The sequence below is a fragment of the Chanodichthys erythropterus genome, chromosome 14, assembly GCF_024489055.1.
Source record: "Chanodichthys erythropterus isolate Z2021 chromosome 14, ASM2448905v1, whole genome shotgun sequence".
Lineage (NCBI taxonomy): Eukaryota > Metazoa > Chordata > Actinopteri > Cypriniformes > Xenocyprididae > Chanodichthys > Chanodichthys erythropterus.
The window spans coordinates 31,363,015-31,389,403 of NC_090234.1; the positions used below are offsets into that span (position 1 = coordinate 31,363,015).

Consider the following 26,389-nt stretch of genomic DNA (forward strand, 5'->3'; position numbering starts at 1 on the left):
CATATGTGACTTCTTTCAAAAACAATAATAAATCTTCCCAACCCCAAACTTTTGAATGGTAGTGTTTAACACAAATCCGCTGACTGTATTCTAGACTTAGCTGTACAGGTGGATATATAAATATAACTAAAGGAGAGCATCTTATAGAAACATTTATGACTTTTTCCTACGGGATGTTTCAGGCCCAAACTGCAAAACTATGTAAGAACCAAGGCACGTTATAATCAGAGAGCTATAAATATTGCTCAAGCAGACTACCGTATGCTTCAGTCCATAAAGCCTTTTTTTGTTCACATTTTGTGTTCCAAAGCTCATAAAACTATTACATGGCTGAAAAAAGATGACAAAAATTCATGTTGCGAATATGGCCAAACTTGCCTGAAGATATGGCCAGACTAAAAGAGACAAAACTGGCATGGCTGTAAGGCCACTGTCAGAGAGCAAGCGAAAGATTCCATTTAGATGTTGTCTGACAGTGAAATTGCTTTCACCTCCATTAGTCACCTGACCTTGTTTTGCCTATGTATTTCCAAATAAGACCTGCTTTCTGCTACACAAGCTGGCACAGGGAAACTTTATCAGTGCGCCAAGCTCCATCTCACTGGTGGGGCTCCATTAACTCTGCAACTGGGCTTTCACGTAACACCTTCCTCCTAACCCTCCATCCTCCTATAAACAACTGCATTGGTTTTTAGGTGAGCTAGCCTGCTCTTTATATAATGCCAGTAAAATCCTTGAAGAAGCAAGGACATCTTGTCATGCCATGACCCTTGAGCTATGTGTGCTTAATAGGGCTGGACCCAAATATTTGAATATTCGTGCATTGGGTTGGTATTCAATTTTCAATTTTGGGATTCAAATTATTTTTTTTCGGCACACCTGCCTGGCACCCCTGTCGCAAAATGGTTCTCATTTCGCACTTGAATATGTTTACACTATAAAATCTGGCGAAATACAATAATCTTTTTTACAATTATCTTACATAGCCTAGCCGTTTTTAATAGGATGGACAGTTGAAGAAACCCAACGTTGTTATACTTAAATATATTTGCTCCCTGCAACTGGAGTGTTCTCTGTCTGAAGCGCACAACTGCATGAGCTTGTATTTTGGGTTAAGCTGCATTGCTTTGACATTGTGGAAAATAGAATAATTGAAACAAAATGTTTTAGACTTTTTATCCATTATTATCAATCAAAATGAATCTACTGCGAAATATACAAGCTTGTTAAAACTCAAATGTGAGATTTTACTGGGACGACATGTTCCTTATTTATTACAGTTTGTTCATTTATTTTTCGTTCTTCTTTTATTTAAATAGCCTACCCGTTACTGTGTCAGTAATTGCTGTGCTGCTAATTTCTGATTTGAAAGTGATTTGTTTGTCAGAAAAATGTTAGGCTACCTTATTAAAAGTATGCTCTTAACAGACCTGTGTTTTGTAACACTAGTGCAGTGTCCATTCTCGGAGCATATACATCAGCATATAAGCCCTGCCCGCGTAAGGCACACCGCTTTCAGCTAGTTTATTTTGCTGTTTTGTGGTTTATTAAAAGTTTATTATTTCTGAACTTGTCACATGTCCATAATGCACCAAATGCGACACCACACTCCCTTTGGTCCGTTGTTTGGATGGACGGTTCTCGACATAATCAAAATGCAAACAGACAGACAGACACACAGAGATTCCTGCTGTAACACGTTGTGTACAGAGCAAATAGGGATAGCTCACTTAGCTTGAGTTATTGATATCAGACAGATTGCATGGAGGCGATTAACATTTCACAACTGGAGCTTTATTCCCCATGACACTCGTATAACTGTTTGTCGAAAATATTATGCTGTCCACAGCGTTAAAGAAAATAACTTTAAATGAGCAACAGAGAAACAGAAATAACCCGCATACATGCGGTGATCGAGTCGCACACAATGCAGACCATTCAACTGGGAGCGCACAACTCTTAAAGGGGCCACACCATATTTCTACTCGTTACACTGCCTTTATTAGAGAGAAGAATATGTTTAGCCCCCTCCCTCCGAAGCTTCGTATATTCGGTGTTTATTACTACTGAAGCTTTGAAGCTCAAAAAAAATGGTATTCAGACCAGCCCTAATGCTTAAACTTAGTGATGGACTATTCAAAATATAATTGTTCGCACAATGGACATGGTATTTGGGTTAGATGCAGTTTTGACTATAGTTATATTTATATATTTATATACAGACCAAATGAAATAAAAAAGACAAAGTAATTGTGGTATTATTCAGCTTAGCAGAATAAAAAAACAGGGCCTATTTATAAACGACTTGTCCCCCGATTCTATTTTCCAAGCCAGCTTGTAGTTTTGACCTTATTGTTCATTAATGCATGAAGATGGTTTCTCACCAGTCCCTGGTTCCTCCCTCTGCTGTCTCTGTATTCAGGTGGTACAGATTGGTGAAGCTTATTTAAAAAAAAAAAAAAAAAAGGTCCTCATGATGATTTGCATTCAAGATGCAAATTTAACGAAAATAATAAAAGCTAAAGCATTTTTGCATATTCCATTTAACAAGGTGTTTCATCATAAAATATTATGCTCTGTGATTTTGGTTGCTTGTTCAAACAAAATAAACAAACAAAAATGTGTAGGAAGATTTAGACGTGAGGTTGAGAATAAAAAACACTTGAGAATATAATCAGACTGAGCCATCTACCATGAAATGCCATGTGATGAACTCGTTCATTTCTTATCTATTATAGCTTATATCCTCAGGAGATGGAGAAACATGCTCCTTTAAACAGGGATAAATATGTCTAAAAAGGTGAAGGTATTTTATTTGTTTTAACAGAGCTGATAATCTTCCAATCGTCAGGCAGTGACCGTCAGTGGGAGGGCAGGGATTGGATGGTGCTTATCTCTGATTGGACAGGTTATGTGAAACCTCTGGTTAGATATGAGATTACTGCTCAAAAATATGCTGTAAGAAGACAAGTTCTTATCTTTAACCAACATATATGTCTACCGTACAAGAAATCCTGGCAACCAGCAAACTCAGTGCAGGACATTTGGAAAGATTTGAATGTTTTTTTATAACCCCCCATTGTACAACACCAAATGAGATTACTGTACTGTAGAAAAACATCAAGAGAGTAGAAATATTGTCATTATGTCAGATGTGATTACATTAATTCAAGGGGCTAAAAGCTCTATCATTTAGAAATATACCAAAAAGATCTATAAGATGTATCCATTTATCCAATGTGTTGTGGCTGCAAGTGTTCAGAAAATAAATCAAATACTTAACAAATCAAATTGGCTCTATAGAGTGAACTGAGCTTTGTAAGCAAACTCTGGTAGCAATAGTTCAAACTACACAAGCACCAAAGGGATGTAAGTCTACAGGGGCCAGTCTACTGATGTGAAGAGTCAATCTAACACTCATGAAAGGTAGCTCTAACAAGTGTGGCAGGGCGATAAAGCTATAGACCTGTCTCTCTCCAATCCATAGAGGAGAACAAACAGCTTTGAAGAGAGCCAGAGAGCCACGAAAAGCCAAATCACTTTTACGCCATATAACATCATACAGTGACTAAAATGAATAAATTCATGATTATTTTTTTATGTTCCTTGCCATTTGTTTTAATAGTTACATACAAATTTCTCATTCACTCAAGCAGACAAGTATGTTTGCTTTTCAGAGCAATGCTTTGTTTTGTATTTATATAACTGCATAACTGTCACACCTGCAGCCACCCAGAAAAGCAGCTTGATTATTATTCCAAAGGATGAATCAGTCTATGAACATCAGCAGCAGAGAGGAAAGCAGAGTTTGAGCCCTTTGAATAAAAGAGAGGGATTGAAAAATGGAAGATTATTGAAGTCTTTCTTTTCATGAGTCCATTGTGCAGAGACTCCAGGACGTTTTGATACTATCGGGTCACTTGTACTCCCTCGCTGTACAAAAAAAGGCCTGACAGACAAAAGACCAGGATGCAGTGCTAGAGCTTCTTAATGGAATTCTGCTCTATTCAACAGGACTATCGTATTCTTTCAGCCGGACTCTAAGAGAGAATGGAGAACAACTAATCAAAGCTGGCTGTCAGTGTGCCTTCATTTGTGTCTGACTGATGAAGGCAAATGAGTAACGATTGATCGTACACTATAAAATGTCATTAATCTGTAATACAATAAAATGTTGGAATGACAAAAATAGACACAAAATTGTTTCAAAACTCATTTAAGACAGAGCAGATCGGTTTTAGTGGTTTGTGGTTTTCGTTAGAATAGTAATAAATCTCATTCAGAGGTGCGTTTCGCATACAGCGACATAACTCACTGATTAACTACCATAGCACGAGGCATCATTGGAGTAACTAACCAACTAGTTACAACTGTTTCCCGAAACCATACTAACACGGTCGCACCTCTCTCATTTGAACCACATTGGTTCAAAAATATAGGACTGTCATTAATGACGTCACACGCAGGTGGAGGAGTAATAACATTTTGCTAATTAGTCTATTCGAGATCTCAGAGATGCTGCTGTAATGAACCTAATGACTACCTCATTGTTGTTCCATGTCATTTTGCTTTATTTATTTTCGGGAAACGCCAAATCGTTGAACTATGTTGGTAACGATGGAACTTGTGACCATATACTATTAATTACATTTATTATCATTTTTATTAATTTATCCAAAAAAATTTTAAAACGGTTAAACTCCTGTTTGCTGTAGTGCTTGAATTATGTGTAATTTTTAATTTAAAAAAATGGCCCCTAATGGACGGAGGGTCAGGTAATAACTGCACATTTTCATAGAAAAGCGGAATAATGCCAGATGAATGTACAAACCTCAGACAGGAGACAGAGAAAAGGAGGAGAGCTTTCTCTGCCATTACCTGAGTCATTCACACAGGAATGGAGAGAGTAGAAAAGAAGCAGTGATAGAAAGCTGAGAGAGTGTGTGGGCGCATCCATAGAGTTGATTAGTAAGCCCATTAGGAATGGGAAATATTGTCATTGTGTAAGACTCCACAGTGAAATATGCTGGGTCAGCTGTGACTGAATACTGGAAGTTTAAGCTTGTTACCTGGGAAGAACAGCTTCTGCATATCAACATGTCTAGTCCATATAACTATTATTCTAAAACTAATGTCTAGCACTAAAAAATACCTGTATAATTGGAAACATGTATTGGGCATATACAGAGACACTTTAGACACTCGTAAAAATATGACAATAAAAAATTATATCAAAGCAAGTGTAATTTATATTAAAGATAGTGCAAGCACACTTCAAGAAAAAATATTCACAAAAAAAGTTTAAATTATGAAACAATTGATGAACAACATTTTTTAGACCATCTGGTAATTGTAAAAACAGCAAAGAAGTTTGTTTAGAGAAAAGGACTGAAATCATACGCTTGCATTTTATTGGTTTGACATTTTGTTATTGAATGCAATTGAATCTATTCATCATAATTGTGGCTTAAGTGTCCAAAACTGTCAATACTTTTGGGGGTGTCTCACTTCTGCCCTTTTCTGTATGCAAAGTTATCTGTATATTGTTATGGCTCATTACATTTTAAAGTTACATTTATTAGTTCAGCTGACACTTTTACCAACAATGACTTACAAATGCAACAATGCAAATCATTCTACGAAAGCAGAAACATTATAAGTGCTATAACACAGTTCTGAGATTTTTAGATGGGTTAGTACTGTGCAGTGCTCTGTCAAATAATGACCAGCACCAGAGAGGAATGGTGACACCTCACTGATTGTCATGGTTGCCAGTAATTAATGACCATCTGTTCAAGGTGGATACATTGCACTGTAGGCTAAATGGAATATTTAATGGCAAACATTAAGACTATAATGTAGCACAAGTGTTTCAGCAACATATCTTTTTGATAATATTACTAATGCTAATGTGGGTGTCCATAACTGTGGTGTGCATTTAAAACTAAAACCATAATAGAGACATGCTCTATTATGTATTGTAGCTCCATAATGATTTCTACCATGTAAAAGATATGTACAGTCCTGCTTGAAAATTTGTGAACTATTTGCAGAATCTGTGAAAATGTTAATAATTTAAACAAAATAAGAGGGATCATACAACATGCATGTCATTTTTTTTTTATTTAGCACTGTCCTGAATAAGATATTTTACATGTTTACAATTTATAAATATGACCCCGTTCAAAAGTTTATGAACCCTTGATTCTTAATACTGTGTGTGGTTACCTGGATGATCTATGGCTGTTTTTATGTTTTGTGATGGTTGTTCATGAGTCCCTTGTTTGTCCTGAGCAGTTAAACTGCCCAATATTCTTAAAAAAAAATCCTCCAGGTCCCAAAGGTCCCTCCAGGTCCTTTTGCGTATTTGAACCCTTTCCAGCAGTGGCTGTATGATTTTGAGATCCATCTTTTCACACTGAGGACAACTGAGGGACTCAAATGCAACTATTAAAAAAGATTTAAACATTCACTAATACTCCAGAAGGAAACACGATGCATTAAGAACTGGGGGGTGAAAACTTTTTGAATTTGAAGATCAATGAATATTGTACTTAATTTGTCTTCTGGCAAACATTTAAGTGTCTTCTGTTGCTTCTGTTTTACTAAATTAAAAAAAAAAAATCTTTATCTAAATTTGTGTCCCTAATGACGCACAATACACTATACACTTATACACTATGTACTCATCCATGTAGTGTATAAATTTTATACATTTATTTTGTCATTAAACGTCGGAGTCTGGTCCCCTCTCCCCCTCCGCAATGTAATTAAAGCTGCAACAGTTGAGTGCATGAAGTGTCCAACATTCCACACTTCGTTTTTTCCGTTAATTTAGGGCATCATCTGGGTATTTAAAGTGCACTTTTTCTTTTAGAAATTTTCTGTGTGAACGCACTACTCGCACTATTTGTACTTAAAAACGTCATAGAATATTACATAAGTACGCGAACTGGGATGCACCTATATTCAAGTTTTCATCCCTGACTCTTAATGCATATTGTTTCCTTCTGGAGCATCAGTGAATGTTTAAACCTTTTTTAACAGTTGTGTTTGAGTCCCTCAGTTGTCCTCAGAGTGAAAAGATGGATCTCAAAATCATACAGTCACTGCTGGAAAGGGTTCAAATATGCAAAAGATGCTGGAAATCTGAAGAATTTTCGGGACCTGGATGATTTTTTTGAAGAATATTGGCAGTTTATCTGCTCAGGACAAACAAGGGACTCATGAACAACCATCACAAAAAAAAAAAACAGGTAACCACACACAGTATTAAGAATCAAGGGTTCACAAACTTTTGAGCGGGTCGTTTTTTATAAATTCATCTATTTCTTTGTCTTGTGGACCATATGTAAACATTTTTTATGTAAAATATCTTACTTAGGATAGTACTAAATAAAAAATAACATGCATATTGTATGATCCCTCTTATTTTGTTAAAATCATTCACATTTTCATAGTTTATGCAAGGGGTTCACAAACTTTCAAGCAGTACTGTATGTAACTTCTATCAGCTACCTGTGTACCTATTTGGACAGATTTTGTCCCGCTTCTGTTTATTAGTGCAATATCAGTTTTTACAGAATGAAATAATAGATGACGATGTTCTGCAGTTCTGCAAAATTTGGAGTAGTCACAATGACTCGTCTTTTACCTGCAGTGAGAATATGTTTTCAGATGAGTTTGAGCTCTAGGGGTATAAAGGAGTAGTGAAAAAGGAATCAGCTTTGAGCCTGAGCTGATGTATCATTGTAAATGAGATGGCTATGCCGACATCTGAGAGAGGTCCAGTAACTGATACTGAGAGTGAGGGTATGCAATTTTATATGTTCAGATTTTTTTATGTGTCCAAGATCACAAAGATATGACATTTCACAGTTAAACTATGCTAAATTTAAAATCCAACCACAACCTGTACCAGAACCAAGTAAGCTTTTTTGAGACATACTTCTAATTACATAAGTCTAATTACACTGGAATATCTTATTCAATATTTGTGTGGCTATTGAAGATTAGCATATACAGCTTAGCAATATGCTAACAGAAAAACTTTATTGGAATCAGTCTCCCATGTACAATCAATCAGTTGTTTCAGCTAGTATACAGAATTAGAAGGAGCTTCTGGTACAGAGCAACAGAATCTTGAAGAAACTGCCATCTGTAAGACCTGAATTCTTCAAACACTGTGTACTCACTGATGTGTACAGATGGCCTTCTCCATTCATGGCGATGTACAAGCCCGTCTTCACAGACTGAATAGCAACGACCCGAAGGCCCACAGGGATGAGGTTGAACAACGCTGTAAAACAATACAGGGATTAAAAAATGCCAATTTTCGATTAATTAAAATTTCAACGAATAATATCTAAAATAAGAAGTGTGGAATTGTGGAATTTCTGACAAATTTGAAAATGAAAACAAAACTGTTAGAATTTTTGAAGAAAATGTGAGTACAGTCAAGTGTTTTTGAATGTTGCTATGCAGATCTAAGAGCATTTATGATGTAGAACAAATTTCTAACCCCAATAATAATAGCAAACCTCACTAAAATGGCATTAGAATGATAAACATTGGGCTTCAAATCTGAACCCATAAACTGAACATGAGCTGCACTCTACAGCGTGCATAAACAGGGATAGTGTGGTGCATAAAACTGATACACATAAATTGAATGGAGGCCTCATATTATGTAAAATAATTGTTTTTATGCCCAGTGGGCAGCAACAGAAGCCTGGCGCTACAAGCTGGAGCATAGAAGGCTAGCGATTGGAGGCAGTAGTAGTGCATGGCAGATTTAATGGATCTTTTGTTGTTGGAGCAGCTCTTCGCTCTTGTGAGGTAATGGCCATTGTTTGTACTGGAGGGAAGTAACAGCCTAGCTGGTGACACTAAGTGCATCCAAAGGGGTGATTTAAACCTAAAGTGTAATGAACTCACTTCAACTCACTGGTAATTGGCAGAGCTCCCGGGGTGCTTGAATGAAAATGATTTCAGAAAAGCCCTGGTCTAGAAGACTCTGGTGTGGCAAAATATGAATGGGACAGTTACATCAAAGTGAGTTTCTGGAAGTGCTCCACAGGCACATTGGAACGGATTCTTACAAGAGCACAAAATGGACTTTGCATCCTTGTCTTCCAAAGCAAGCATGATATTGAAATCCCTCATGCAATTTCATTCTTTTCCTTCACCACTGTTTCTCTCTCCCTCCATCTATATATGGGTTTGCAGCTTATATAATTTATATAAATAACCCATCTTAATAACTATTATTTTACCAAAAATGAAAAAAAAAAAAAAAAAAAAAGTCATACAAACAAAAATCCAAGTGGAATTTACACAAGCACTTAGCAACCAGAGCTTCTAACTGCAGCTGCAGTGACGCAATGACTTTACCAATCGATGATAGGCTCTTTTATTTAGAAGGTATTATTGCACAATGCACTTTCTCCCCTTAATAGTAATATGAGTGCACACTGTGCACACTTCTATATATAAAGTCTTTGTAAAGAGGGCAAAAATGTTATTTTGGAGAAAAGGTATAGAATAATTTCTTTGCAGATCACACTTTGTTTGGGATTTTGTTATCTAATGCAATTAAATGTATTAATATATTAACAGAATGTTTCATTTCATCCAAGGGTGGCTTAAGTGTCCAAAACTATCCAAATACATTTTGGATCAATATTTTTTCTATCTATATTTGGGTTAATTTATATAAATAACCAATATAAAAATGATAATTTTACCTAAAATGAAAAACATCAAAAATGTTCTTCCTTTAGGAAAGGAAAATCTAGTTACTGTTGTTGTTTGATTACCTTAGTGAAACTTTAATTACTTTGAAAAATTAATAATCAGTGTGTTTTTATATTGTTATACGCCACCTCTACAGTTGTTTTCTGAATTTGTGTAGGTGTGTTTTTCTTATGTCACAAATGTCAAGTATCATCTTCTCTCAGAGTGTGTGACTGACAGAGAGCCCTCTGTGTGTCACTCTGTCGGTACAGCTGCATATTAAAATCAAATTAAGCAGCTGGCCTGAAGCATTTGAAAAGCAGGCCCAGTAGAGGCTAATAATACACCACTGCCTCCTGAGTTATCACCTCACATGCACACACACGTCTCCCCAAGGACCAGCCTACTGCCATATCAGCAACAGTGATAACTACAGAAAATGAATCAGTAACAGGGATTTTAAAAGTGTGTGCAGTAAAAGTAATGATATGCATTTGTGCACACTTTACCTTTTAAGTGTAGCATTTTTCCCACCATACATATCAAGCAGGTGTCATTCCTTTTGAAACATTTTCATGTTTTGTTTTTTATTATGTGCAATGATTATGAAATTAGAGGAAACTCACAAGAATTACTACTGTCATCCTTGGTCCCATCAAGAGATCCATCTGGGTTCATCTGCAAGTAGTATCCCTGCCTGCAATATAACCTGGTCACTATACCCTTGAGCTGGGGATCTGTGGAGGAAGACAGAAAACAAGTGTTCTTGAACTATAGAATATACAGACACCATGAATGTAACAGTAAGTTTATGTAATCTACCAATACATAACAATAACAATGTAAAGAAATAGGCCACCCAAAATGGAAAATTCTTTTGTGGAAAACAAAATAAGATATTTTGAACAACACTGTGAACCAAATAACACTGGAGCCAATTGACTTTCATTGTATGGAGAGAAAAAAAAAAACACACTTCTCAAAATATTTTATGTTCCACAGAAAAAGGAAAGGGACACAGTTTTGGAACGACATGAGGGTGAATAAATGATGACAAAATTTTTATTTTTGGGTAAGCTATCTCTTTAAGCCTGTTTATGCAGAAGGGTAGCTAAATATTTGTCAAGAAAATCTATCCTAGAAAAACTATGAGGCATTTTGTGCTGTGCAGTGACTTTAATATGAAGGAAAGCAGACTCAGTAGCGCCCTCTTTAGCTGGGCTTGATAAAGATTTATCTTGACCGCCTAGTGCAGTGTTTCTCAACCATGGGTCCATGGACCCCTAGTGGTCCTTGACATAATGCCAGGGGGTCCTTATAAAATATCTGAATTTTAATTTTTGTATATTTTGACATTGACATGTTCCCATAAAAGAGGAACATAATATATGTATAATGTACCTGACAATATGACTAAATATAGGACAAGTCAACAAACGTAGTAGTAGTAAATTGTACTTGATTGCATTTGGTTGTCACAAAGACATTAATGATACCAATGTGTCATTTTTATTCTGGAGTCCTTGAGGATGGTTCAAAATATGATGGGGGTCCATGACTCAAAAAAGGTTGAGATTCACTGGCCTAGTGCTGAGTATCATACAGCAAGGCCATGTATTGGTCTTTTTTATTTATAGAATTAAATAATTACAGGATTAAAAGGGTTTCATGGAAATAAAAAACAAATAAGTACGGCAAAAGAAGTTCTAGGTCTAATTATGAAGTAATCAATTACTATTTTATTTTAAAATATACTATGCATACATTCACTCTTATTCATGTCTAATATGTCAAAAATGCAAAACATTTCTTGTCTCGTCACATTCAATTATGAATTACATGGATCATGTATAGTATATGTTTTCAATTTAAAATGGCAAAATCTCAAAAAAAAACAAGTTGAGTAGTTTGGATTACTAAGATATTACTGTCTATCGTTGAACATCATAAAACAGTTGTAAGTAGCCAGACATTTAATCTTGGATTAAACTACAGCATCACACTGGAATTCACACTCATTTTCTGTGAACATCTCATGTCTATGGTGGTTACAGCCCTGCCATACAGAAACACATTCTTTCTTAATAATAATAATAATAATAATAATAAAAGCATATATTTGCATTAATGTGATGACATAAATGTGAAGCAGAACAGCAAAAGATACAAAGATAATTATAATTTGATATCAACAGGCAGCTTATCAGACAAATCATTGAAGGTAAACAGGCAAGTGAGCTTGCTGAATCGCTGTTCACGAACAGTTTGAGAAGCACTGTAATCTGATTGCTAAACAGAAGCGAAAGGTTTCATAATTATAAATGCCCCTTATTTTGCATGCACAAATTAAATTGGATTTTATGATGTAATACTGTAGTAAGAATGAAGATAATGGAAAGTCTGTCCCCTTTAGTTCTTTTAATGTCAATAACTGAATCTGTATGAATTTGCTCCTGTGTTCATCATGACTTCTTGATTAGAACAGTAAGAGGAACAAATTGTTTTGTCATATGAGAGTGGAAATCTAAAGGAGGTTCTATCAAAACGCTGTCCTTAACACACACATACACACTTTACAGCTACGTTGTTTTAAGATGCGTCTGCTCAGAAGTATCGCTAAGGGAATACCGGACATCTGCATACTAGATGGTGCTAATTCAGAAAGACACAGAACAGCAGTTTGCACTGTTGGAACTCATCTAAACACATAGACGTGGTGGAGGATCGTTCAAAAGCAGCACCAAGCATTCACACCAAATTCTCTCAGTCTTCTGAAGCATTACACGAGGAGACGCGTTTCTCCAGGTTTGACATCAATAACTGTGTGTCTTCAAATCAATCATAATGTACAAAGTTTGAATATTTGAACAGCAGCTAAATTTGCAGTCACACAGTTCAGAATGACATAAAGGAAGAGTAAATGTTTTTTGGGGGAAACTATTCCTTTAAAATTGTAAATGCAGTATGTGTGAATTGGATGGTATGAAACAACAACAAAAACACTACCTTTGGTTGTTTAACTCTGGGGAGGCTGTGTTGCGCTTTAGCAAACACTGCTTGGGGGTAATGACATAAATAGATGCGAGTGACACCAATTTCAAGAGACAGGAAGGATTTTTAACAGCATAAAATGCTGTAGTCTCATTTGGTTATAAGGGTCTCCTGTGATACACTCAACCAGCCTTGTTGTGCTTAACTCCAGGCTGGTAAACAAATAGCTGCCTTGTCATATTGATGTAGGTACAATGCTGCTGTTTATCGTTGGCCTGCTGCCCTGGATTTGCCTGTGTTTTCGCCAGGGCAGGGCTAAAGAAACTGGCACATCAAAGGTAGAGAGAGAAAAAGAAAGAGAGGGCAAGAGAAAAGAACAAAAGAAGGAAGGAGAGGGTGAGTTTAAAGGGAAAGAGAGATACAAAGAATGCTAATCACAGTGGTGCTTTATGATATCTGCCTCCACCTACACAGCGATAGTGCTGAGATGGCATCCTTAAAGACAGACGCTTAAAGACAGCAAAGAGCTCCATTTGAATTTACTTAGACAGGCACTATGAGGGGAAAAAAACATAGGAGGAAAATCAAAGAGATTTCTGGGTGGTGCTAGGCAGTTGCTATGTAGTTGCTAGGGTATTCTGGGTGGTTGCTAGGTGGTTTCTTACTGGGCCCATCTCGAGTGTCTATGATATTCTGGTCTCTAGCTATGGCTCAGCTCCCTCCTTTAATGTAAGCCTATGGGATTTTTTTCAACTGATTTATCACCTTTCAGGGAAAAACCATAGAAAAGTAACAGCACAACTCTGTTCAACAAGCCATCCAATGTGAGGTATATTTCATGTCTGCAGCAAAAATGGTGCAAAATGAGTTATGAAACATTATTGCTACACATTGAAAAAAAATCATAATAAACAAACTTTTAGCAAAATCAATGTTAATGGCATCCAGGTAATCAACACAAGCCGCTTTTCCACCGTCAGGCCGAACGGTTCTCATTGCGTAACCGTTCCATTCCGTGCCGATCAGGGCCAGCTGGTACGTTTACTATTTCATTTTCCACTGTGGGGCTGATCGCGGCCCTCTTTGGAATGTTATAAAGTGTCAGTCGTTGCCTTGGAACAGTTTACTGATGAAATGAGATGTAAATAAAGACTGCGTTATGGAGGCTGATCAGATATTTCTTTTAATTTTATTACTAATTTGAGTTTACGTGCCAGCTAGAGAGTAACTGGTAGCCAGGCAACAGACAAGTGACCAATCCTGAGTGGCGACGTCGCTTCATGGATTCTACCAGCACGATTGTGCCGTGCTGTTCCATACTCAAGTGGAAACACGACTGGAACCATTCCTTACCATTCTAAGAACTGCTCGGCCCGACGGTGGAAAAGCGGCAGAACATAAATCTCATACAGGAGATTTACATACATCTCTCACTCATTATTTCCACAAATAATGCTTAAAATGATAGTTCACCCATAAATAAAACCTGCTGTCATTATTTACTCACCCTAATGTTGTTCCAAAACTATATGACTTTCTTTTCTTCTGTGAATTATTTTGAGAATTATCGGTTTGTTTGTTTTTTCATATATGGAAGTCAGTGGGCTCCAGTGTTGTTCAAAATAACTTCTTTTGTGTTCCACAGAAGAAAGAAATTCATACAAATTTGGAATGACATGAGAGTGAGAAAATGTTGACAGAACTTTCATCTTTGGGTAAATTATCCCTTATAATCATATACTTCACTAATTTTACTGTTTTATTGTCACGTTGAGCATAAAGAATCAAGCATCATGACATTTCTGGAAAATACGTCTATTTTTTTAAAGATGATTGATGTTCTTAGCATTCATCCTTATAAGAGGTAAGCAGCAGGTGTGTGGTTTTGTGTGTGTGGTGGATAGAGAGACAGAAGGAGACAGACAGGTGGAGGCAGCTATCATCAGACAGACGGGGATGGGGGGGGCATGTCTCACTGCACACAGCACCAGCTGCAGACTTAACTACATGTGATTGACCCACTATAGACTTTCAGGAACAAGAGAAGGGCTTTTCCAGCTTTCGTAAGCACACCCGCACTATTCATTGTCACAGGAAGGACTGAGAAAGACCTGCCATTACATTAAATCTTGGAACTACTAGTATTATGAGATTTATACTCTCCTGTATGTATCACTCACCTCTGTACATAACAATGAATATCATTGTTATCACCGTAACATTGTGGAACATGGCGGAAATGAAAACACGTAAAGAGAGTAATTTAGTCATTATAGGCGAACTGACATCAAGCTCATAATTTACACAGTGCAAGAACAAGCACCACCTTACACTCAAGACTAAAGGAGGCGCTGTGCACTTTCAGTCAGGACTAATTGAGTGTATGCAAGACTTTTTAATTAGACTTAGCATAGAGAGAGATTAAAAGCTAGTCTCCACTGGTGGTCTTCCATTCCATTGAGCATTCTAATTGGACGCAACACGTTTCGTCCAAACAGCGTGTTGGACCATGTCTTGCGGTGAAGAATCTCTGTCATATTTATCACTTATCTGGATAATAATCATCAGAGCACTGAACTTTCAACGTGGATAAATAAAGAAGCGCAAAATGAGAGTAAATACCACAAAACTAAGTTCTTGGCAGTTCATTGATTTTTTGATATTTTATCACCCTTCCTGGTTCACTACATGCTTTTAGCAAAACTTGAATACAAGGTTAAAGTTATATATTTTGCCATAAAAGAACTTGTTCAACCTTCCACCTACTAAATTTATAAATTGAATTTGTCACAGGGTATTTTAGTAAGCAATCACTTCACAGCAATGTTTATTTTTTCATGGCCATGGGACATAAAATGTCCTGTGGACTAAAAAAGGTTAAAATTTGCTCCATGGCACAACTCTGAGATGCAAGCAAACAGATAACCTCTCTGTTTTGAACAAAAAGATTTTAAATAAATTAAAGATGTACTTGTTTTCACCGGCATGATGGAGACCTTTCATGTCTGGAGCCATTTCTCAGATATTTTCTGAAGTCATAGACATTTAAAAACAGCTCAACCTCCTCATTTTATTAGAATTGTGCCATTCATTAATCAGATATGGATGGCTTGAAATGGCATAAGGGTGCAACATCCAAATTAACTGGAATATATACCAACAGTTGGTCAATTTCAATATCTGACCTAGTGAGCCTTAATCAAACTTTATTCTAAGATACCTATGCCAGCCTAAACTCATTTGCAATTTTACAAGTGTTGTTGTTGTGACCCCAGTGAAATCTTTTGTAAAAGCTAAAACTTACTGTGCAACAACAACTGTCAGATTGTATAATGTACATTTATCTAAAACTGACAGCATTGACTGAGCATTTGAAGTCAACAGTCTGTGTCCATTCTGACATCTTAAATTGAAATGGTACCTTACAAACAAAAGACCTTGTGCCAATGTTGGAACAGCTTTGCTTAAAAATACTGAGATATTTATCTTTTCTTAGACATACACACGTTATTAAATTCTGTGTTACTATTGATTCTTTATTCAGTTTTGACCTATGAGCAAATAAATATTTTATGATTCCGGAATGTGTGTGTGTGTGTGTGTTTACACATGTATAGAAGTCTGAAATAAACAGCTTGAAAATGTTCAATAATAATAAATTATTGGAACAAGACACATTCAATGCAACATAACACATATCTCTGTCATAATCTGGTCAAAACCTGTCAATAACAGCATTCAGCTTGAGAGTCTAGAAAGTCTAAAGTAGAAAAATAAGTCAATAATAAACAGTATATAAAGACTGTTATAATATAAGGACTTCCTTGTTTAATGTTTTTGGTTGTGGTGCTGGCCAAACCTTAAAGGGTTAGTTCAACCAAAAATGAAAATTCTTTCATTTCTTACTCACCTTCATGTCGTTCCACTCCTGTAAGATCTTCGTTCATCTTCGGAACACAAATTAAGATATTTTTGATGAAATCCAAGAGGTATATGACTCGCCCATTTAACTGACACTTTCAAGGTCCAGAAATGTACTAAACAGTTGACGTGACTGCAGTGGTTCAACCTTAATTTTATGAAGCGACAAGAATTTGTGGGCAAAAACAAAACAAAAATAACGCTTTCATCAAAAATATCTTATTTTGTGTTCTGAAGATGAACGAAGGTCTTACAGATGTGGAAAGACATGAGGGTGAGTAATTAATGACAGAAATTTCATTTTTGGGTGAACTAACCATTTTTTAAGCTTGTGGTCCACACTAGCACTCCAAATGCAGGAGGAAAAAAATGTTTTACCTTTCTTTTGGCAGTCTGATTTTGCACATTATTATCATTGTTCGTTTGACAAACCTAAAGGACACGAAAGATACGCTTGCAGAGGTCTGTCTTCTCTGATTTCTGTTACTACACTGCCACAAGGCAAAATGTCTTAGTTCATGGTCTGTACATGCTTTTCCTTTCTCTGGGGAATATTTCTATTGCCTGCATGTCACGACCTAAAAGTAAGAGTTAAAATGGAGACGAATGTAGCATCTCACCGCCTCGTACGATGGCTGTGCTCAAAAGCTATGTTGAAAGTGTCCTTCTTGTGACCACTACTAAATTACCACCACTAAGCTAACCATTATTTCTCCTGAGTACACAAGCTACATGTGAAAGAGCCTAGGAGGGTGGGCAGGCTAACGCTCAGCTTCATAGAGCCCCTGGTGAGCCCTCAAGGCTGTGAAAATGCTCACTGAAGATTTTGTAAATCTAGCTGCAATGGGAAATTAATGAGGTAAATCCCAGGGGGTGCTCCGTCAAAAGTAACTCAGGCAACAACGCAACAGGCAGAAGGACTCAAAAGTGGCTGTCTAACCAGCTGGGAGCACTGGAAGTCATCTTAAACAGCAAATGCTTAAAGACACCATATTTAAATGTTTTCAATTGTACATAGTGACATTGTTGACCTACAAGATTTCTAAGAAGCAGCTTTCCAAAAAAGTTAAACCTAGGAGTGTAAAGGGGAGGCCATGAGCTGTTCGCCATCTGTAATAAGATGGCCGTCACAGGTGCACGTTAGTCGAGACGTTGCAGGGCTAATTCATCACTCGCAGTTTCTCCTGGCAACAGCTACATCTTTTACTCACTACTTATTTGTGCAAGATTCCCCCCTGGACATCTCTGACAGGTACCATGATATAGAGTATGCCAAATCGCCACCTCTAATATAGTTTTATCAGACTGTAGCTCATCTATTGGAAAAGTTTCCAGCCTACAATGTTTGTTTGTTTTTGTTTTTCTGCATGCAGGCCAAAAATGTACACACAATACACACACAAATATTTTCTGGTTCGTGATTATACATTAACATATTAACTCTATGATATAAGATTTTTCATGAACTGACTGTCAATTTATAAGATTGTTTGTATCTTGGGAAATTGCTTATTTTCTGATTATATAAATATATTCTCTATGTAAATAAAATTGATATATAAAAGTGCTGTATGATTAAAATGTACTAACATTTATAATAAATATTTTTCATTTCGTTTTTTTTTTTTATCTGAACATGTCTCTATTGCTGTGGGGTGACAGGAAGCCTGCATTTTCATTTTCATTTTAATCTTACCTAAACTGAATATTGTGTCAATGGCATTTCCATTAAGATAAGCTGTCATTGGATGTTGTTTACTGATGGTGTGATATAGTGGTAGCATTTTTTTTTCATGCAACACGTTGGGCACCTGCTGCTTTACTTGCATACATTGAAACATGCCAATAATTCAACATCAACACCTCTCAAGGGTATAGCAAAGACTGGGAGAGAGGTTGCCAAATCTCAGAATATTTCAAACAATCTAGCCTAGTATAAAAATCCTATCTAGCACTGATATATGTGGCCTTAAAAAAAACGGAGGAGAAAATACTGAGAATTATTTTGAAAGCATGACGTACATAGATTGAACGCGTGGCCTTATTACTGAATTAACAATTTGTGTTCAAAATAATGACAGATTTTTGTAGACAGATGAAAATAAAAATGCCTGTCAAAGAAATCTGTCAAGACACAATACAAACTCTACAAGCTATTCTCGTCGAGATAAACCATGTTGTCAAAGCTGAATGTGAAAATGAAAAATGTGGGCGTATTATCTCAAGACATTAGACATAGCATAGACTTCTTATGTGCACAATTATGGTTTGTGTACGGAACTTCCCACACCTTGTCGTCGTAGTCTGCGTTTCCTGAGGCCGAAGATTCGCACTTTGGAGAAGATGTCGACCAGGTTCCCATTGCAAAGCCCTTTATTCTTATTTGGGCTTTTTCTCCTTCTGTTGGTGGATGGTCGGTCTATATGCTGCTCCCGTGCCTGTCTCTTCTGGCGGATCAAACCGCTGGCAATCGCCGCTGCCATGTCTCAAAAACAGGGCTGTTGAACTCCTTACACACAAAGCACAGACAACAACAAACCGCCCGATCTGTTTCAATTATTGTCCCATTTTTGCGACTGTTTGTGTGCTCTGCCGTCTGAAATGCACGGACGATGATCAAAGAGATCCACACATCACGAATGGCGAAATAAGACACTGAATTAGCATAATGAATACAAAGGTGAAGTGTTACTCAACTGTCCGTATTTCACATGTTCTCCAATGTTCATTTCGAAGTCACGCAGGTTACTTTTCATTCCTGATTGCACAATGGTTTTCGGAATGATTATGACATGAGTTGCCCGGCTCCTCCAAAATATGGGATATGAAAATATATTCACGTCACGCTTGAGAGTCTCTCCGATCCGTCACTTTCCTTCCTTTATGTTTGACCCGGTCCTGATGAAATTCAGCACCCTGGGCAGCGACGTCCACTCCCGGAGTCTGAACAAACAAAGCGTTTTTCGTTCTGAGCTGTCAAGCGGAGAAACGCGACCACCTTCGTCTCCCAGGTGGAGCCCTGCGACTACACATATTCATGTCTCACATATTCACCAAGTTTAGCAGATATCCACGCCGGTTCTGTTCAAACGTTCACACATCTTCCGACGGCGTAACGACGGTGACTCGAAGTTGCAGCGGAGATGTTTATTGTTGATTCAGACGATCACTCCCCATTCAGTCCCATGTTCTAGGTCGCGTGGTTATTCAATAACGACGTGCGTTTTATTCCTTTTCTAAAGCAGCATGTCTTGTGAGGGAAAAATGTAAGCAAGGCTGAGCGGCTCCGGTGAGAATGACGTCTACCCGGTGTGACAGGAACGACCAAATAAATAAACTCAAATAAAAAAGTCTTTTCCAGAAGCTGGAGTACACGAATGTGCAGCATAGGTGCTAACGTTAGCCCGGAAAGAAAACGTATTCAAGAAATGCTCCTCTTCATCCTCCAACTCGAGCTCATTTAGCGTCTCCAAACGGAGCGACTGAGGCGCACGCGCTTCCCGCCTCAGCCTCATAGATCAACGGCATCAACAAGTCTTAACGACCACGCGCTTCCCGCCTCAGCCTCACTGATCATCAACAAGTCTTAACGACAAACTCCTCCTTTGCCATCATTTCAAAGACGAGAACAAAACCCACCCTTCACTTAATGTCCGTATATTTCTGCAAGGAAGGACTGTTCTCGGTGTGCACGAGCTGATAATAAGATTCGATGACATTTAGCCTACATTAAAAAATATTTAATTTATCTGATATAGTCTAATTTAGTGTTTATAGAAGCTATAAGCATTTGACAGGCGCCAAAAAATATATTAAGATGCCAGAATATATAATTATTCTAATTCCACAGACTTGAGACGCAGAAAAACATGTATTTTTCACTGGATTGTGTGTATTAGGAACTATCCTCAAGCACAATTTCTTTCATGTTCATGAGCCTGAGAACGGAATGTCTGAGAAATTAATTTCCACGACACGCCCCAGGAATGCAAAATGAACCAGGACTACTGCACACCTCTGATGTGCTTTTGAGACCCCCTTTGCTTTAGACAAACACACCTACGTAACGCATTGTGCGGATGAGTGCATGTGTTTTTGCTACAGGCCTACATTTATCAGTCGCCTGTTTCTTGAATCATATGGTAATGAGTGTTGCGATAAGGGCTGGGGTGCCAATTTAATATCATGCCCCAATAACACAGTATTTTCTCATTTAGATTAATATCACCAGAGAAACACAATCACAGAGGAGGAATTTAAAAGAGAGAGAGAGAGGGAGAAAAAAAAAAAAACTCAAGAGGGCCATCTGCTGTTTGTCACTGCAATGAAATATTCAGTCTTTCATCCCCCTGCTGTTTTTCAACCCCTTCCACCTAAATAGACAGACAGTGACTCTGGAATGGTATTTCAACACCGGTCACTGCTTGAGCATATTACAGAGAAAATACAAAAATATATATATGGAGCATGCATTTAAATAATATACGCATTCATATACATTCACAAGAGACTTATTGTATTAAAATGAAATAGTCAGATAATCATACTTAAACTAATCATATGAGCACAGAAATACCAGACTGCTAAAATATTAAGAGCTTAAACTGACTGCATCATTGCCGGTGAGACAGACACTGCAGTTTGTGCAGCCGCCAGCAGCGGACACTGTCAGCTTAACTATGACTCCATTTATTTACAGACAGACTGCATAATTTTTTGCATATGCACAGACAGATCACTAGGTTTCATGAATAAGCAATCCAACACATCTGTACTTCATGGACATTCAAATGTATATATATTTGAAATTATATGAATCAAAAAGCCTTTTTAATGTACATCAACTGATGATATAAAGCATTATATAATGCAATCATTTTGGTTAATAGCTTATTAATTCAAGTTATGCAGCTGCTTATCATTTATATAGTAAATGCAAAACAACATTGCAAGCAACATGACACAAATAGAGGTATTACAGTCTGACAACATGACTTTGTGCACTGAAAAAGAACAAGCGATTATGCAAGATAAAAAAAAAGTCAGTAATCAACGAGACTGCGGTACAAACTACAAAAAAAAGGAATGAAAGAACATGCCTGTGGCATATTTTTACTTAACTTCTGAGTCTCATGAATACAAAATTGCCTTTTAATCTTTAGTGTATGGCAGAAAACTTTACGCTTCAGAAGCGTTTACTCAAAATAAAAGGAAGCAATCAGATGGCAAATGGACTACACAGCAAACCCAATGACAGAATAGGAAACAAGCATTTAAATTCTGAATCAAAATAAAAACAGAGAGAGACAGCTGCATTGTCATGAATATGAGAGTGTGCACATACCCACATGCTTTCTCCTTCTGAACGTGTGAGACTCCATAGTAAACCCATTGCACATTCAACTGAAGTAACAGCACATTTCCCTGCCTGCCTGTCAATGACATGGCCCCATTTATAGGGTCTATACTCACAGATAACATTATTAGTAAGATCTGCCCCAAACAATTGCTGTTCAGCCGGCTGAGACCATCTCCTCCGAGACTTCAGAGGCAAACTCTTAAATAACAATGTTCCACTTTGAACTTTTAATTATGATGAGCTGAAGTGTTCTGTACTTTGCTCAATTTTACCTAGAGTTTAGTGCAGCGGTGCCCATGCGAACAGCAAAGCTCAAAGATCATAAGAGAACAGATGTGTAATTCAAGAGAAGCACTTTTGATGTAGAACTAATTAACTGCTATTTAAACGTGAGCCAACTCCAGCCTCCCGCGCTGTCATCCACCTGGTCTTTTATGAACATTAGCTGACAAGATGAAGGAAACATGGTCATTCTAGTAAATGTCATATGATACAACACCATCAAAGAGAATGGACAGCTAGTCTTTAAAAAAAAAAAAAAAAGGCGCTACTTCTGCTCTATACAAATGTTTAGTGCTCTATATCAAAGGGAAAGAAAGATGGATGAGACAGAGGTTGAAGGGAATAAGAACTACAAATGCACCAAAGCTCAGTGGAGCGATGAGAACGGGAGAACTACATCTTACTTCAAGAAATGTCACAGCAGACAGAGACACCAAATAAACAAGTCGATAGTTTGTATCACTATGGAAGCCTTTAGGGTCGTCCCGCTTTTATTAGCTGTCATGATGACAGCAGTTGTAAATTGGAGTTAACGTCATACAGAAAGAAAACAGGAGGTTTAGCGCTTTGTTTAAATCAAATTGTTTCACACTGTTGGGGTGGGAGAGGAAGTTTAATTTAATTGAGGAGAAAGTAATGATTTTTGGTTAGTGTTGTTGACAACAGGGTTTAATCGGCTTGAAGAATGTCACCGTTCTGAGAAGCTGAAGACAGTGAGGCTCTACGACTTGAATGTGGCAGTGAATGTAGTGTTTCGCACAGAAATCTCACCATCATCTACTTGAACGGCTTAAGCTAATAAAGCAGAGTGTTTGGGAGTAACAAATCACAGGATTAAAAGGAAAATGAGAAATGAGTTTACTGTTTAAGTGGTGGAGAATGACTCTCTCTCATATTGAGGGAATTACTGGAGGATATATCAAAAGTAAGAGAAAAAAAATATCAATCTCTCATTTTCCAGATTTTTTTTTTTTTTTACACTAACTGAAGAAAAATCTAGACAGCAATTCCAAGTCCCATAAACAACATTACAGTAATTCTGGTGATACTGAATGGCTGTTTCAGCATTAAAGATATATACAATAGTATTAGACTATTGTATATATAGTATTAAACCAAATGGCTATCTTATATAAAAAAAAGTTTTATTCTCATTACATCTACAATATAGCAGCAAAGTGTCATTTCATTTTAGAACCAGATTACTTCAAAATGAGTACTAATAATTGACAATATTACTTAAATCTTTCTAAAAGCCATGTGTATATTCTGAATGACATATTACCATATTTCTCATATTATTTTGTATGCAATATGTATACTGTGCACAGTTTGCAAATGTTCTGTTTGCATGGAATGACCTACAACATTTGGCAAAATGCGCAGTACACAAGCAGAGGACACTGCGTGGGATTCTGTATCCCATAATGAAATGCACTCAACAACTTCACCTTCCACTTTCAAAGTGATTAACAAGCCAGAAGCAATAACATAATTTTAATAACTTTTTATTCAGCTATTATTTAATCAGACTGCCAAAAGTGAAGTCATGTTCACACAAAATGACGAAATAACCATATCTGTGAAATAACCAGATGATAACTGGACATGATCTGTTAATTTAAACACATAACTAAGGATGATTACAGTATGTATATATATATATATATATATATATCATTCTCTCACTTTAAGTAAAAACTGATTTGCATAGGCTGTATGGCTTTATGTACAAGCCAGTGTTATTCTACATTATGAAAATATAAAAGTCTCTAAATCAAGCGAAAAGCCAATGTAAGACAAGCACATGTGTTAAATCAAATTGTAGATTAATGAGACGAGAACAAAGAAGATCCAGCAAATCAATACAAGTCTGTTTGAGCTTGAGGGTTTTTCCATTAAGCCTGACATTTAAATATCAACAACAAATCTCATTACAGAGGTGAGAATGTCAAATGTATCTTAATGTAGTAAAATGAGCAAGGACACTTCTCTGTAAACAACCATACATATCCTTCAACTACAGACATTTTATCAGGGGCCAAAAACTGCCGTAGCCTAACAATAAGCAATCAAAATACATTATATTTACTAAATAATATACTGTATTTTCTGGCACTGTTGAGATCAAAATGTAAGAATTGTATTATTTATTGTTATTGTTCAGAGTTATGCTGTTACTTTTCTTAGTGATTGGACATACAATCTACATAATAAACACTCTAGTAACACGTTAACAAATGCACAGCAATTGTCACAACCCTGGTAATGACCCAGAAGACCCAATGGCAAAGCACCACACACTTTTTACTCAGAAAATTAGCTTTCTTCTATTACTAGTACATAGCTTTCTTCTATTACTGGCACATGACACCAGTCTCAGTATGTGTGAACATTGGGAATTCTGTCTTACGTGAAATCTTCGACACCTTTGAATGTGTAAAGTGGTTTTGTGATTTCCTAATGTCATTTTTAGTTGTGGTTTCTCACTGAAATCTGAGAATGGTAAAAGGTTTCATGACATTACTGCAGTTGTGTGTGTGGTGGTAGTGGTGGTGGTGGTGGGGGGGGGGGGGGGGTCCTGAAAATGTCATTTGTTTGTAGTCACTGTTGACATGTGTTCCATATTGTACTGAGAAGAGCAGTGCTCAGTGATGTATCAGCTTCAGTTTTGGCTAATCACTGACCCCTGAACAGTGAGAGCAGAGTGAATTTCTCAGAACACTGTGAGAGAATGTAGTCTAAATGACAGAGAAGAACACAACGCATCACACGCCATTACTCCCACCAGGGGGGTGGGAAATGCTAGGATGAGCTCCAAAGAGATGGATATAGACAGAGCTGCTCCCTTGAACAAGAGTTAAAAATTCTGCTCACGTCTCTGCGTGTCCTTTGATCCGGTTTTAAGTATGCAACATTCAAAAGTGTCTTGTCAGCATTGGAGCAAAAAAAAAGAAAAAAGCTCATCCGAGAAAGCCGGGCAGAGACTGTGAATTTAAATGAGTTGATTCTCTGCCTGGAAAGCCCTCTTTCTTTCTGATCTGTGAGAGAGAAAAGGGAAGGACTCTGCAAAGTAATCTCCCCGTGGAAACCCAAGGGACCTCCAAGCACACAAAATAGGCCAAAAGCGTATAGCCTTGAGAAACCCCTGGAATGATAATTATCTTCAGTTCTGTTTAGTTGAAGTTAAAGCACTGCTATAAAGACCCACGCTATCTAAAATGCGCTCTTTTCAGTTTTAGGGAACATCGAGGTCCAGTGCACAGTCACCGTTAGCTGACATCGGTGTTTCCTACACAGCTCTGCTTTTACAGCAGAGAGCTGCTCATTTTAGAAATACATATAAATAATAAATGATACAGACATCACTGAAAAGAATGATAACTTGCAGTTTAATAAGCAAGTCATGTGTTGATTCATTCGCTCTGATTGATTCAATTCAGTGAAGGATTCAACCCGTCTCTCTTAAGTCTTAACTATTCTTTAAAAGACCCAGCTCATAAGAAACATTTGTTTGTGAATGAGACTACACTGCGTGTTTTTGATTCACAAAAAGAACTGGATCACAAGTCATTTGTTCATTAATCAGACTAACTGCTTGCATTGTATGTTTTTAATTCAGATAAGAATCATTTGTTCATGAACTGAACAACACTGTTGGCACTGTATGTTTTGATTCACAAAATAACCAGATCATAAGAGTCATTTGTTTGTGAATCGGACTACACTGTTTATGCTGCATATTTTTGATTCACAAAAAGAACTGGATCATAAGTCATTTGTTCATGATTCATTGGTTTACACTTCTCCTGCTGTATGTTTTTCATTTTAAAAAATGTATCATAAGTCATTTGTTCATTAATCAGACTAACTGCTTGCATTGTATGTTTTTAATTCAAATAAGAATCATTTGTTTATAAACTGAACAACACTGTATGTTTTGATTCACAAAAGAACCAGATCATAAGAGTCATTTGTTTGTGAATCGGACTTCGCTGTTTATGCTGTATGCTTCTGAGTCACAAAAAAGCCAAATAATAAGAGTCTTTTTTTTTTTTTGTGAATTGGACTACACTGCTTGTGCTGCATGTTTTTGATTCA

General features: G+C 37.0%; 1 protein-coding gene across 6 annotated transcripts in view; it reads right to left on the bottom strand.

The window, feature by feature from the left end:
• fgf14 (fibroblast growth factor 14) overlaps window positions 1-26,389 on the bottom strand; it is a 144,373-nt gene that overhangs the window by 31,148 nt on the left and 86,836 nt on the right. For 5 of the 6 annotated variants that reach the window (XM_067409934.1, XM_067409936.1, XM_067409932.1 and 2 more), the window contains 2 exons: window positions 10,362-10,472; window positions 8,196-8,299 (listed from right to left, as the gene is read on the bottom strand). In XM_067409934.1, the coding sequence (XP_067266035.1) occupies window positions 8,196-8,299; window positions 10,362-10,413 (156 nt within the window). In that variant the 5' untranslated portion in view covers window positions 10,414-10,472. Of the gene's footprint in view, window positions 1-8,195; window positions 8,300-10,361; window positions 10,473-18,937; window positions 20,123-26,389 lie in introns of those variants that run through there. The other variant, XM_067409931.1, reaches the window with a different exon arrangement.